We start from the raw sequence: 15367 nt of genomic DNA, 5'->3' as shown, positions 1-15367 counted from the left end.
CAAGGGATTCCCGCCACCTCGGCCTCCCAAGTAGCTGGGACTACAGGCACATGCTACCATGCCCAGCTAATTTTTAAGATTTTTTTTTTTTAGAGATGGGGCTCTGTCTATGCTGCCCAGGCTGGTCTCCAACTCCTGGGTTCAAGCAATCCACCTGCCTTGGCCTCCCGAAATGCTGGGATTACAGATGTGATCCACCACACCTGGCCACATTTTAGCTACTTTATTATCTCATTTAATCGTCAATAGCAATCCTGCAACATATTTACTATCATGATTTCCATTTTGCATATGGGGAAGTCCAGGTACAGAAAATCTAGGTATCTTATCCAAGGTCAGACAGTTAGCAAGTGGCAGGCCCATGACTTAGATCCAGGCTAAACTCTTGGCTAAACCCTGAGTTTTTAAACTGCTTTTCTAACCACTCAACCTCTTGAGATAAAGCAACTATCGAGCTGGGCACGGTAGCTCATGCCAGTAATCCCAGCACTATGGGAGGCTGAGGCAGGTGGATCTACCTGAGGTCAGGAGTTCAAGACCAGCCTGACCAACATGGTGAAACCCCATCTCTATTAAAAAATACAAAAATTAGCTGGGCATGGTGGTGGGCGCCTGTAATCCCAGCTACTCAGGAGGCTGAGGCAGGAAAAGCACTTGAACTCAGGAGGCAGAGGTTGCAGTGAGCCGAGATCGTGCCATTGCACTCCAGCCTGGGTGACAGAGTGAGACTCCATCTCAAAAAAAAAAAGAAAAAGAAAAAAAGAAAAAAGCAGCTATCAGTGACTTAGTGGCTGCTGGCTTGGGGAAGGGAAGGCTGAAATGTCAAACAGTTGCGGAGCCTGGAACTATCTCCCTTCACTGATGACCATTTGAGACAGGGATCTGGAAACTGTGGTTTCCAGTCTGAATAAACTAGTTTGCATTAATGAGGCTAGATCATACACCAGAAAAATCATCTGCAAAGCAATAAATCAGATTTTCTAGCACTTTAAAACGAATCCCTGTTGATAGCTTAGGCATTTTAGAAATGATATTCATTCTTTCAGGAGAGCAGGGTAGTAATTAGTAATTTACTATACATGGCCAAGGGAACTCTAGGACATTGGGAAAATCTGATTCTATAAACACAGTTTGAGGCTAAAGAGAATTATGAGAGTAATTTTCTCAGTGTAATAAGTACAGTATATTCCTAACGGTGGCCAGAGGTTTTAAAAGGAAAGTGAAAATACTGCAGAGTGGATTAAAATCACACAAATAATTTTAAAATCTGGAACAAAGAGCTTATAAAGAAGGACTCAGGATGTGTTGAGCTCAGAAATAAGAGGTGGGGGGTTAATTTAATGATTTTCAAGAAAATGAAAAACATACTACTGTTTTCTGTCTTGACTACACAAGATGAAGAATTTAAATTGTGGTGTAGAGTTAGTTTAGACTCAGGCCAGTTTGTAAACTGGGAAGCTGAGGCAAAGGCACTGAATGATCATGATATATGCAAATCAGCCTTGACAGGTCTGGGGTACACAGGTTTGCATTCCTCATGTTCATGAACTAGAGACAACCTCCTAAACCAAGGTGGTTTTCAACTCTTCTGAGGAGAGGAGACCTTATTCAAAACTTTAACATTGAAACCCTCTTCCAGGGGAGATTGTGCTGGCTAAAACCTGGGATGAGAGCCTCTGCAGGGGACCTGCTCGCCTTGCCCACCGGCCACCACGGCTGGCCTGCCTGCGTCGGCACCAACTTGGGGCAACAGGGACTCTGAATCAGTGCTTCTTGCTGGAAAAGTGAAAGGGTAGGGTTTTCTGGCATTTTCCATTGCCTAACTACAAAAATATTTTAAAAGCCTCATTGTTCACACGATGAAAAAGAACATTCTAATAGAAAAACATAAGGAAGGGCAATAAGTTTGGAATTAAACCCTACATAGCAATACGACAGTAATTCTAAACTTTCCAATACACGTTCAATACTTACTAGTCATTAACTACTCAGCAGGTTCTTGAATCTTCAAAGAGGAACAGAATGTAGAGAAAATATATGCCTGACAATCATCTGGGGACTTATGTTTCAGGTAGTAAAACCCACAGACAATTAAACCCCAAGTCTGGTAAGCTCTGTGCCTTGCTCCTGGTCAGCCCTCAAACGTTTGTAGAATGAATGCATAAAAGTCCATGGGGGAGAATACTTGACTTTGAGACAAGTGGTAATAAGCTACCTAAGTTTTAAACTGGTGGTTTGGGAAATTAGTTTAGCAGATGTGAAGTGGGAGGCTACTGGGAGAAGGCACAGCGAAAATGTGGAAGATATGTTAGAACAAAAATAACTGGGAAGAGGCAAATGGCAATGAATGACACTAATTCAGTGAGAAGGAAAAAACCCATCCAGAAAACTATTTATTTGATCATTTGCTGACAAATGACTCTGCATTTGAATGACTGCTAAAATTCAGCCCCTAGTTCTGAACAGCTGTGCATACAGGAACCTTTAAATACTGCCCCACAACCCCGGAATCAGGTCGCTTCCAGGCTTACATCTTTACGCCCCAAAAGGGAATCAGTCAGTTTAAAAAGCATTTACCAGAAAAAAAGAGAATTTTGTTTTTCAGATGCTGTGTTTTCCATTAGATAGGTGGTAAATTTATATGGATTGTCGTTTTCAAGAAAATGACAAAGACCAGAGGGAAAATGAAAAGTCTGGAAGGGCGTCCTTTTATTGCCAATATTTAAAACTGTATTTAACTTTCTTAAATAATGCCCCCTGCCAACAAAATTATCTTTGAGTTTAACTCTAATATAACTAGAAAGTAGTCTATTAGTTATACTTTTGTTTTTACCCTGATCCATAGGAGGGAAAAAGACTGATAAAGAAAGCTGGTGGGTGCATCCTTCCTTCCCCAAGGAGAAGATGCACTTAGAGTTACAGGAAGTAGCATCTTTGACATTCACCCAAGGAGAGACTTTATGCAAAGAGATTGGGAGCTATAAGTTAATGACATCTGAGAGCAGAGTGGAGAGGAGAGGAACACAAAGAGAAAGGCAACAAACAAGGCAGAGCCGTGGGGCCTTGAGAACCAGTTGATAACACAAATGTTAAGTCAGCTCTTGGCATTCTGAGGCAGCTCTGAAGTGATGGAGAGCACTGGTCCAGGCCTGGTCGGATTAAACAAGGACCAGGTGATGTCAGAATCATTGTTCCCCATGCTGAGGGTTGCATGCCGCAGTCTCCAGAAATGCTTCCAAGGTCCAAGAGTGATTACAAGAGTGGGGAGACAAATTAGGAAAAATAAGGGCTCTCCATGGCACTTGCATCAGAAAACTCTTACAACAGAGATAAGAAGCTATCGAAGTACATAAAATTCCATCAACGAAATCCATCCACAAAAGGTTAAGGAATCCCCCTAGTTCAATGGGGAAAATGTTTCTGTTTCGGCAGCTAATGAAAACGGAAAATCAGTGCCATTGAAGACACACTTCCTAAAAGCTTAAATCTAGCTTATGCTAGCTTAATAAATCCTGCTGTAAATGTCTCACTGTAAGGAGAGTTTAAAGGATAACAATAGGGATGTATAAAAATAAGAAAAAACTTTGGTAAATAGTTCAAGGAACTAGGATTTTCTTACTTGGTTGGTTGTTTGCCTGGACCAGAGAAAAAGAATAAAAATCTATCTTTGGAATTAAAAAAAAGAAAAGAAAATCCATACTTATCAGATAATAGTTTCTTACATTTCATATTTTCCAGAGAGATATGACAAATAATTCATTTGTGCATTATAACTCCACACAGATAATTTTGCCAATTTTACAAATGTGGAAACTAGCAAGCTAACAATGGAATCCAAACTAGTGTGCAAGTTTCCAGGTTTCTCTCCTCATCTGAGACCTTTTTGATCCAGGAATCTCTGAAGAACTGAAGTGAAATGTGACGCCTAAGGCATCTGTTCTGAGGGGAGAAGGAGAGGGCAGCGGTCAGTAAAAGATTACAGCAGGACCCAGCACCGCCGTAAAGATAAGCGTCAGCCTATGTGTCCAGGAAATCAGAAGGGGCCAAAAGGAACTGAAGTTGCTGGCCTATTTAAATTAAATGGAGCATTCTCTATTTCATTTGGGCGGCTGTCACGGGGAATCTGTTTGTGAACAAACACTGGTGTGTGCCTGGTGGATGTTTGGGATCTCTTAGCTGAGATACGCAGAGGCTGACAGTGTCGACAGCTAGAAGTGAATGGGTGCCGATAAATAATAAAAGGGTGAGACTGACATAAAAGTATGTCGGGCGCAGTGGCTCACGCCTGTAATCCCAGCACTTTGGAAAGTTGAGGTGGGTGGATCACAAGGTCAGGAGTTCGAGACCAGCCTGGTCAATATGGTGAAACCCCGTTTCTACTAAAAATACAAAAAAATTAGCTTGGTGTGGTGGCGCATGCCTGTAATCCTAGCTACTTGGGAGGCTGAGGCAGGAGAATTGCTTGAACCTGGGAGGTGTAGGTTGCAGTGAGCCAAGATTGTGCCACTGCACTCCAGCCTGGAGACAGAGCGAGACTCTGTCTCTGAAAAAAAAAAAAAAGTATATAGGCCATCGATTATCCTCTGACATGGTGATTGTATAAAATTATCTGTGGCTAGGCACAGTGGCTCATGCCTGTAATCCCAGCACTTTGGGAGACGGAGGTGGAAGGATCACTTGAGGCAAGGGGTAGGTCAAGGCTATAGTGAGCTACGATCGCACCACTGCCGTCCAGCCTGGGTGACAGAACAAGCCCCATCTCTAAAAAAAAAAAAAGAAAAGAAACACACACACACAGAAACGACAAAAAAACCATAAAACACCATTTGCAAGGTTGAAGCAGCAGACAACTCATTAGTCATTTAAAAACATTTCATAGCTGCTAGCATTTCACATTGAGACTAAATTTTATCTTCTTATTCCTGGTATCCCCATCAGTCCTACCAGCTGGGGACATGCCCAGGAGCCTCGTGGCACTCTGTGGTGCCTGAGCAGTGGGCAGCATCTGACCCACTTGTCAAGGTGGGATATCTGGGGTCTTGAGGCTTCAAGAACAGCGGGGGTTTCCCGGCCCTTCACCGCGGGCAGCTCTGACTGTACCTCCTGCAGGCAGGTGGCCTGGGGAGGCTGGCCGAGGCGTCTGCTGTCACCATCTCAGCCTGGGAGGTGCAGTGGTTGTCAGCAGGGGCACAGCACTCCTCCCTGCACCAGCCTTTAGCAAGTACAAATCCTTTGAGCAACACAAAATAGACTCAGGGTCAAAAGTAACTTTCCTAAGGAAAGATTGAGAAACAGGGAAAGCATTGGCAGCGTTGACATGTGCTATTCTCACTGTCCTGAGTCAGAAGCGGGTTTTTATGTTTCACATTTTGAGCAGTCTGCATCTCACCAGTTGGCCTGCAAGATGGAGAGGCTGCAAGATTGGGGGTTCCCGGCAAAAACTGTGCAGCCAGACGGCGGGGACTGAAACCTGCTGCTGCCATTTGCTATAGGTGGAACCTCAGGGAAATGGTTCGGTCTGAGCTTCCATTTCCCCATCTGTAAAGCAGTGGTAATAACAACATCGACCTCCTCTCCCTCAAACGAGTGGAGTCACAGTAAGTGACTTAATATTTGAAAACAACTTGAAACAGTGTCTGATATAAAGTAAGTGATACAGTATGTTATTTTTTTTTAAATTGGGTTTCTGTCATTCAGAATCCATCTTCACAGAGGAAGCTACCTACCTTCATTCTAAGAATCAGGTTCTCAAGTCACCCATAAAAGACCATGTGCCCCATATCATAACTAACCGATACCAAACTTCAGGCTGCTCCTAGATGACTTCTATGCAATTCAATGGTTCGTCCTCCTTGCTCAGAGTCCTAGTGACACACTTCTGCACTGGAAGTCTCATCCAGCCATGGTGAAGGCTTAGGGAAAGGGGCTTTTAAAGTCTTGAACTTCTTCAGGAAGTGGGGACAAGAAGCCCTATTCACAGCAGAGAGGCATCTTTCTCCTATAAAGATCTCAAAGGTCAGGCCCCCATATGCTGAGATTGCCTTGCAAATGGAAGAGAAGATCCGCTCTTTAAGGGGCACAGACCAGGCCAGGAGTGTGACGGAAAAGTACCCTGTGGCCAACTGACACGAGCCCGGATGGACGAGGAGGGCAGGGCTGGAAGCAGGCCAGGAGCCGTCAGGAGAGGTGACAGCAGCAGGCCAGGAGCGTCAGGAGAGGTGACAGCAGCTGTCTGCTCAATAGCTGGTTGTTTCTTTCACTTTTCATTCTCCTGCCCACACCGAAAATTCTGTGCTGTGTTGGTCCTGGCCCAACCTCCATTTCAAAATTGGAACAATGAACAAGAACAATGAACAAACCTGAACTCAGTGCTCTAATTCAACACTGAATTTTGTGTTTCACTAGGCAATGCCAAATAATCAACAAAAAAACTTAGAAGCCGCCCCTGTTATCTGTCAAAATAAGAAATGGAAGAGACGAACTATGTCCACTCACATTCTGGGAAAATCTGATCCCTGAGACCTTGAATGCACTAAGTAGAGGCCATCACACTGTCACGCACTTTTCCACCTTAACAAGTCAGAGGGCATGTCCCCACTTTACCTCAGACCTGGGACTGCAGCCCCAAAACCTAAACTCTGTGGGGCAGACGGATGCTCATTGGTTGGTTCCTTTACTGGGAAAGAGCCATGGTCTTCTCTGAGATAACAGCGACTCTGAGGTTACATAAAGGTTTTGCTTTCCTCTCCACAAACCTAATATAGGTGTGCCCCCTTCAGCAGGCTTATTGCTGGAGCCATCGTGGAGACTGCCCGGTCGGGTTCTTGTTTCAGAGGAATGACTGTGGGAGACTGGAAGGAATTTTGACAGCTGGGTCTGTTTCCCTATGGTACCTTTGAGTGGTCTAGAACTGTGCTTTTTATACTGTAACCATTAGTCACGTGGGACTGTTAACATTTAATTCCATTCAATAACATTAAAACTCCAGCTTTTTAGCCACGCTAGCTACATTCCAAGTGATCAATTAGCTGCATGTGGCTAGAGGCTACTGTACTGGGCACCATGACATAGAACATTTCCACCATCACAGCAAGTTTACCTAAGCGATGCTGACTGAACCCCTTTGAGACTTACGTGGTTCACTGGTCAAATGGGGGTAACAGCATTTGGCCTGCTTGAAGGTCTGGGTTTGGACCAGATGCCGCTTTCACAAGGTCATCTCTATCAAGAGCAGCATCTGCAGTGCTTTGAGCCTCCAGCTGTAATGGCTACTCTGTATGTTTTAACTCACATAATCCTCACCCTCCCACAGAGGAAAAAGTGGCATTAATCCCCATTTTTACAGATGAAGAAATGGAGGCCTGGAGGAGCTAAATAGTTTGCTCAGACACAGCCAGTAAATGCCAGAGCAGGGATTTCCATCAAGATCACCCTAACTTCACAGCTCCAACAGGATTCGAAGTACCCCAGCTCTGAGATCTCTGCTACAAAGACACATGAGGACTGAATTTAACTCCTACTGTGATTTTTGGAGATGTAAAAACTCTCACCTCAGCTGCTATGAGTGACTAGAGTGGGGTTGTGAGATCCGCTAATTCCTGTCTTCTACCTCAGACAATATTTATTTGTTAATTGTGTTTGACAGTGTTAGGGAACATATATTTTAATGAAAGAGTGAAAAGGACTCTGTTTTGTGTGTGTGCGCGTGTGTGTGTCTGTGTTTATAGGATAAAGTATATATAAAACCCTCTTATAATGGGAAAAGGGTGCATATATGTAAAACATACCATAAGCAATGCTAAATGTAAAAGAACAAATTGAGAGAAACGAATATCATTTGACAGATAAAGGATTTTGTCCTGAATATATAAAAAGCTCATAATGTCAATGGGAACAATACTAAAACTAATAGAGCATGGGGTAACAGGAAGAGGGGCAGAGACTTGGAGGCCCCTCTCAGGTGCTGGAAATGTCCCAGATCTTGACCTGGGTGGCAGTTACATGGGCGTATACAGAGGCAGAAAGTCACTGACCTACACACTGAAGTTTATTGCCCTTTATATGCGGTATGTGATATTTCAATAAAAATGCCATAAAGCATGTTAACTGAAATGTAAACTCAAGTTATTCATTATTAGCTAAAAATGTGTCTCTTTGTTCACCATAAAATGAATGTAAGAGAACTGGAGTGAGTTAGAAATATAACAGCTGAGCTATTTTGATAGATTTTGTGAAATTGCTCTCCCAAGGGACCCTAGACTCCCTGTATCATAAGTAATAACGGAATCATCAAATGGCATTACTGCTTCTTGCCAGTCCCAGTAAACCAGTTGATAGCCTATCCTTCCCCACCTGACATGGAGTTCTGGGCAGGCACCAATGTCTTTCAGTACTTTTTAGTTACAAGAATGGTGTCATTTCAACAGTCAAAATGTCCAGTTCAGTATATTCTTAAAAACTTCAGTCCAGCCTCCCTCTAGCCCTGGCGTGGGCTGCTTCCATCCTAGTGGCCTGCACAGGAGGCCCTTTCTGCTGTCTCCACCACCTCTCTACTAGCTGGCTATTGCTTCTGATCCTGCAGCTCAGGTCCAGGGGAAAGCAATAATTTAGTATGATAGTGTAAGGGGAGCCCAGCCCTGGCTCTCTCTAGATGTGGCAGGTGAGCAGTGGCCAGCTTCTCCTGTGTGGGGCACTTTGGTGAGATTTTGGAGACCTCTCTGTGGGAGACTTATGGCCAGCTCCCCTGACCCTGGCAATGTCTGTCCTCCTGTGAGTCATTTTCAACTCCCCCAGGCCCTGGGCTGCCAGTGGTCTTTTTCACCCAGCATCTGTCTACACGTCACCCCTCCAGGCCGTCCTCTTGGGCAGGATGCAGGGCCATCCAGATTGGACTCCCCATGGACCCATCTGGTTCACTCAAACACATATGAATACAGCTCACTCCTAGCATCCACCACTCTTCACTTTGCCCAGCCAGCACCTTTCACCTTAACAGGGAGGCTAGCTGGATGGTTTCCTTGAAGCATTTCCCATGTGGCTAGAAGTGAAAAGGAGGCATCTCCCCACCTTCCCCATAGTGGTAGGGAACTTACACAGATGCCTCTCTCTGGAAATCTCCCTCTCCTTGACCTCTCCTACCTCAACTTCCCACAGGTGGGTGATCACAATTGCTAGCAGGATTGATTTCACGAGCTCTTAGCTGGTCTTGCTTAGGTGGCCTAGCCACTCCATTAAGGCCATGCAGGCTGTTGCTGCTACCTATTGTACCTGCCCCTGTGCCTTTGGTCCTCTGCCTGAACGTCAGAAACAATCTGAAGAATTCTATTTAACAGCCAGCCACACATGTAATTACGTTAAGTCCAGTGGCTGTTAGTGGGCATTCTCCCAATGGCTGGAAGCCCCTTGAGGTCAGAGACTGCCTGGATCTTGGTCACTCCCACACCTACCCCAATGTCTGGAACATTCTGGTGCCCAATTCTTATTAGTGAATGAATCAAGGAGGTGAGAAAACAGAAAAAGGAGTAGCAGTGTTCCTCTGTAAACTCCTTTGGGGAGGAGATTTTTATGTAGGTAGGTCATTTTTGTCTGATCTCATGTTTTAAAAACATGCCCCTAAGCCTACAATTAAGAAAATATGTGACTGTTTCATTCTCGGCCACTTGTCATTCAGACAGTACCCAGAGCCTGATGGCGCCAGTGGTAGTCTGCAGACACAGCTGCAGCTCTTTTACCAGCGTCATTCATGGTCTGTGAAATTCCTCGAATAAATGGACAGAGCATCTCTTCAGAATTGGTTGGTCAATACGATAATTGAGGAAAACAAAAATTGCTATAGATCATACGTGAAAGGCCTTCGACAGAGTCTCGTGCACAGATCTGAAATGTCTATAGCCAGCCCCCATCCATCTGTCTGTGCGCAGAGGACAAAAGCAATCACGGGAACATTTGGTTAATAGCACCACAGGTCTGACACCTGCAGGGACCTGGGAATGGTGTAAACGACATGTAAGGCCTCCCAGCAGGAGATGCTCAAGAAGCATGTAGACCTCTAATGAAAACACTTCCTTTACTTAGACTGTCTAAACACACGGCCCTGATTTCTGATCCATTAGTGATCATAGTCTCTGTCTGGGCTGACTTTGGAAACTTTAAAGGCTAGAAAATGACCTCCAGGAGAGAATGAACAATGGAAACATTAAACTATAAACTCAATTTGATAAGTATTTACTGGGCATCTGCCATGTGTTCAGCATTGCAGAACTATGTGAAAGGAGATGCAAAGATGAATGAGACAAGCAAGGAGCTTACAGGCTGGTTGTAGGGTGATGAAATGTGCATCTCCCCTGTCCATAGCCAAAAGGGATTTCATCACACACATCAATATCATGCTTTATGCTTAATTCAGCATCATCTTTAACTTCATCACATCCTTGGGAGAGGTAAAGCAGGGATGGTTGTTCTCATTTTCAGAAGAGGAAACTAACACCTGAAGAGGTGGAGAGACCAGCTTGGGGCCCTACAGGAGCTACAGTGGCAGAGCTGGAGTAAGAACACTGGGCCCCTGACTCTGGGCTGCTGTTCCCTCTGCTGATTGATAGACAAGGCACATGAGAGAAACCCAGCTTGGGCCTGTGGCTTCACTTTCAACTTAAAAGGCAACAAATAGTGAGAAGGTATAACAAAATCAGGAGCAATAGGCCAGAATGTATTCACATAGGAAGATTTTTAGAATCCCCTAAAAATGGAACATCCTAGCCTCCCCAAATATTAACTAAAGAAAAAACTAGAAGGCTCCAGAAGATGAAATGCTATCCTAGCACCACATGGGGTAGAGTTAGGAGGTGACATCCTGGGGCATTCTTATTTCTCTGGAGAACCAACCCCTAACCCCACACTTCTGCAACTTTTTAATTCTCCTGAATAAAGCTCAGGGTAGTATCTGCCAATGTTAGTTACCTTTGATGAGAAGTGAGAAATAATTAGATGATGTCGAATACTCTGTGGCAGCCTTGATTCTCTAGATCTGTGGGTAAATCTACATCTTGATTGATGTGGATCTACAGCTTTTCTGTTTCTAGAAATCGAAGTGGCCTCCCTGGGTAGTTCACCATGTGAGAAAAAATGTAACTGCTACCATGCTTGGCTGTAGTTTTGAGATGAGTACAACTTCCTACTCATTTTTTAAAAGCTACTGATTCAAAATAATCAGGTTGCCACAATAATGCAATATTCTTCCTTAAATGGACTCAACTAGTACAAAGTGAATCAGATAATTAAAAATCATCGTATCCAAGCCCTTCGCTTTATGATGTGAAAACCAAAGACAATAAGGGTGAGGGTTGGTTGACAGCTAGATTATAGCACACATTTTCAGACCAGCAGTCCCATCTATAGCTATATGCTGCCTTGGGAGAGTAAAGATCTGCAGATAAACTTGGATAAAGAGACCAAGATGGGCTGTTACTCTGAAAGCACCATAACAGTCAGCTTGCTTAGGCTCTGTGCAGCCAGGGCCACCTTCACATCTTCTGAATGAAATGGCCCAGGCTAGGCCCACAGTTGGTGAGAGGAGGCAGTATGCACACAATGAGGCCAGAAGACTGTGAGCTGAGAGCAGCTCTGTCTATTTGAACCATTTACCAATCCATCACCAAGAGCCTGCCTTGACTTGCTCAAACCACCCATTGTGGAGGCCAAATGATTACTAGGCAGCCATAAGTGAGTCAGTAAAAGGAAGAAAGGGAATCTGGACACTCAAGCCAGCAAAAAAGAAAAAAAATGCCCTAAAGCAATTCCCATTAAGTGGAAGTTTCACAGAAATGTCCTGCACACGGTCGTGTACTCACACAGAGAGGATGAGGAAGGTGACAGGAGATTCACATGACAAGGTTGCACCAGGGCATTGATAACCAGCCATAGAGCCCTGAGGCCCACTCATGCATGCAGGGGAGGTAAGGAAAGACCTTATGGGAAGAACTTCCTTGGGCACATCAGTGAACGAAATAGCCAGGGTCTGTATTTTACCCAATGGTGAGGTCAGAAGAGAAGACTGGATCCCTGAGCTATTTACATCACTCACCTATGCCCCTGCTGGAGGGAGAGTCTGAGGAGCTGGGATCCCTCTAACTGGAATTGGAGATGGACAAGCTTGCTCATGTATAAGCACAGCTGCAGTCACTCAGGTCACAAAGCATCTGAACCGTCTAAACAATTCAGCTGCCAAATCAGGTGGCAAACCTTACTGTAAAACTCTTTATTGTAAAGGGCTTCCATACACTAATCTCTCCCCATCTATGAATTTTTTTTACCAAAAATAAAAAACTCCCAGCATCCTGTCATTTGCTTTGTGGTACTTTTGTAGCTACTGTAAAAATTATATGTGAATTGGGAGGGATTCCTGTTTGAGATAATTAGAAAAAGAGGGCACTGGGGATTGAGAAAAGGGAAGTAAGGTGAATAGGGGAACCAAGGCTGGAGGGCTCTGGGGAGAAGATTTGGAAGGCAGGAGGGGAGCTGAGGCCAGGGGAGAGAACCAGCTCAGCCTTATCTAAGATGCAAAGCTACTTTACATCTTAGAAGCCACTGTGGGCCCCAGGAATTAACTGTCAAGATTCTTGAGAAAAAATCAGAGAGGAATAAGATGGACCATCAGACAGTGGAAAAACTGTAAATGCTAAAACTCATTATAGTGTTTTATCTGCAGTGAGGCAAAATGGATTTACCAGCAGCTCACTGAGACTACAGGGAAAAGAGACTAGACATTTCTCATGCACTAAGGATGGTTCTTGGAATTTGAATCATAGAGGATTAAATTTTTTCTATTTATTTAAGATGTGTAAGATGGAATGTTTACATTATTTAGTATGCTATCTTTATTACTTTAATTAATATTTAAGAACTTTAATGGGCTTACTTGTGGTGAGGCTTAAATGCCACTTTTCCTAATTAGTAAATTCCCTTACCACAGGGGTTTCAGGAGCCTGCCCTCATGGTGACCCTATTGAACAGACTGTCACTACCGAGGACCACGCAGCAGACACGTGATGGGCTCTGTGAATATAGTGGCAGAAACTGCAATTACTTTGGCACCAACCTAATAATAAAGACCTGGGAATACCTCCCCATGGGAGTGCCATTTATAACACATGATTCTCATTAGCAGACTGACAATTTGATTATATTTCTTTTAATATATGCTGCACATGTTCTGCTCTGAGCCAGGCAGGGCCCATTCTCTCTCTCAAACGCTCCTTGTAGGGTGCCAGGCAGGTGGGTGTCCAGGAGGGCCTGCCTGGTGTGTGGCAGTGGGTAAGAAAAGCATTATGCATGCATCACATCAGGGGGGCAAAGTGGCACCTGACTTGTTTTGTGAAAGGGGAATAAATTCTACAAATGTGCACTGAAAACACATAAACAGATAACAAGTGGGTGTCCTGTCAGTGTAACACAATTTAAAAACAGCATTGGGAACCAAAACATCAACGGGCATGAGACAAAATATCTCCAGAATCAGGCCCAGAAAGCACTCCCTGACCAGATCCCAGAGTGTTATTTACCTCCAGGGGGGACCATGAGGTTTGTGTCTAGCTGGGTGGGGGGCAGGGATACCACTGCAGTTGGCAGCCTCTCAAGCATAGCTCCACTTACAGAGAAGACCCTGTGAAAAGTGCTCCCAGGGTAGGTGGCACAGTACAGAGGCCTTGCTGTGGCTCAGGTGCCCATGGGTGAGTGCTGTTTCCTCAGAAGCTGCGGGGACAGAGGAGCCCCGTTTCACTGTGTCATGTCATTTGCAGATCTGAAACAGTGGATGTTGGCAAGACACTTGTGTCTGCTTTGATCTGTATGCCTAGCCTATTTCTTCCCTTCCTAAGTTCCAGCGTCAAGGTTTCACACTGAACTCCAAAGAATCGGGAGGTGTTTTACATGTGTCACGACTTAAAAAGATGATTTTTAAAAAAATCCTTGCAAGTAATTAATGAGGGCACTGACTTACCTGTGCGTGCTTTGAGACCCAGTGACGGAGGACGTTCAGAACTCGATTGGTAGCCGTTCTCCGTATAATAAACTCTTTATCACATGTTCTCTCGGTGTTGTTAAAGCCTTAGGAGAAAAAGAAACACACACGTGTTGCAGTTAAAGCCACTCCCTAGGGACCTAGAAAAGGTCATATATTTTAGGACATTGGTTAACGAAACTCACAGATGACACTTCTTGGCAGAGAGGTGCGCGTGGCTTCAGACTATTGTGAATTCCGCTCACCTATTACTCTCTCAGCAGCAAGGCCCTCGTGCAGTTACAGGTGCAATTAAATAAATAATGCACACATATTTATTGAAGACCACTGATTAAAGCTAAAGCTACTCTCCTGACACCTCCATTTATGCCTGTCTTGCTCTATAATACAAAGCCAAGAAGGAATCTTAACCAAGTATTTGAGTCAGCATTAATTTATACTTTTGTCTCACAGTAACTGCACAACCGATAACATTTTCAATATCTGTAGATGAATTAGGCCATATCTTGGCTTATGGATGATTCAAACACTTTACTGTGCATCCCTGTACTGAGAAGCAGTATAGCATCACGGCTAAGAATGTGTATTTAAAAAATACTACAAGAGTAGATTTTAAATGTTTTCACCACACACACACACAAATAGTAAATATGCCAGGTGATAGATCTGTTAGTTCGGTTTGATCATTCCACGACATAAACCTATATCAAAGCATCACATTGTACCCCATAAGAATATAATATCTACAATTATTACTTGTCAATTAAAAAGGAAATTTACAAAAACCCCATGGATTCCACAACCAGAGTGCCTGGTCTTAAATCATTGTTCTCCCACCCTGGCAAGTTAGGTCGCCTCTCTGGTGACCGGTTTCCCACATTCCTCATGAGACAATAAGCGTACCTACTTCATAGAGTTGTTGTGGGATCAAGACTTTTAACACATGCTAAACATTTAAAATGGCACTTGCACAGCAGTGAGACTGTAATAAATGTTAGCTATGATTACAAATCAATCTTGATTCACTGTCTTTGAGTCTTCTCTGTGCTGGCTAATGTCTCTATCTTGGCTACCTTTTCATTATCAAGAAACCATTTTAATATTTTTCCACTGACACACTGTTTTAAAAGATTCTGCCTTCCAATCACAATGAAATCACATTTCCTTTAAACATCAATTAAAGCCTTATATAACTTCAGTGGCAAACCTCTTGAAAGAGTTGTCTAGGCTGGGCACGGTGGCTCATGCCTGTAATCCCATCACTTTGAGAGGCCAAGGCGGTGGATCATGAGGTCAGGAGATCCAGACCATCCCGGCTAACATGGTGAAACCCCGTCCCTATTAAAAACACAA

General features: G+C 43.9%; 1 protein-coding gene across 4 annotated transcripts in view; it reads right to left on the bottom strand.

The window, feature by feature from the left end:
• Nucleotides 1-15367, bottom strand: part of RASGRF2 (Ras protein specific guanine nucleotide releasing factor 2) — a 269681-nt gene that overhangs the window by 35783 nt on the left and 218531 nt on the right. For all 4 annotated transcript variants that reach the window (XM_055386143.2, XM_055386145.2, XM_004058629.5 and 1 more), the window contains one exon: nucleotides 13994-14100. In XM_055386143.2, the coding sequence (XP_055242118.1) occupies nucleotides 13994-14100 (107 nt within the window). The remainder of the gene's footprint in view (nucleotides 1-13993; nucleotides 14101-15367) is intronic.

This window comes from Gorilla gorilla, chromosome 4 (assembly GCF_029281585.2).
Source record: "Gorilla gorilla gorilla isolate KB3781 chromosome 4, NHGRI_mGorGor1-v2.1_pri, whole genome shotgun sequence".
NCBI classification, from domain to species: Eukaryota; Metazoa; Chordata; class Mammalia; order Primates; family Hominidae; genus Gorilla; species Gorilla gorilla.
Note: the sequence above shows the minus strand (reverse complement) of the source record. Positions and strands in the feature narration are given on the sequence as shown.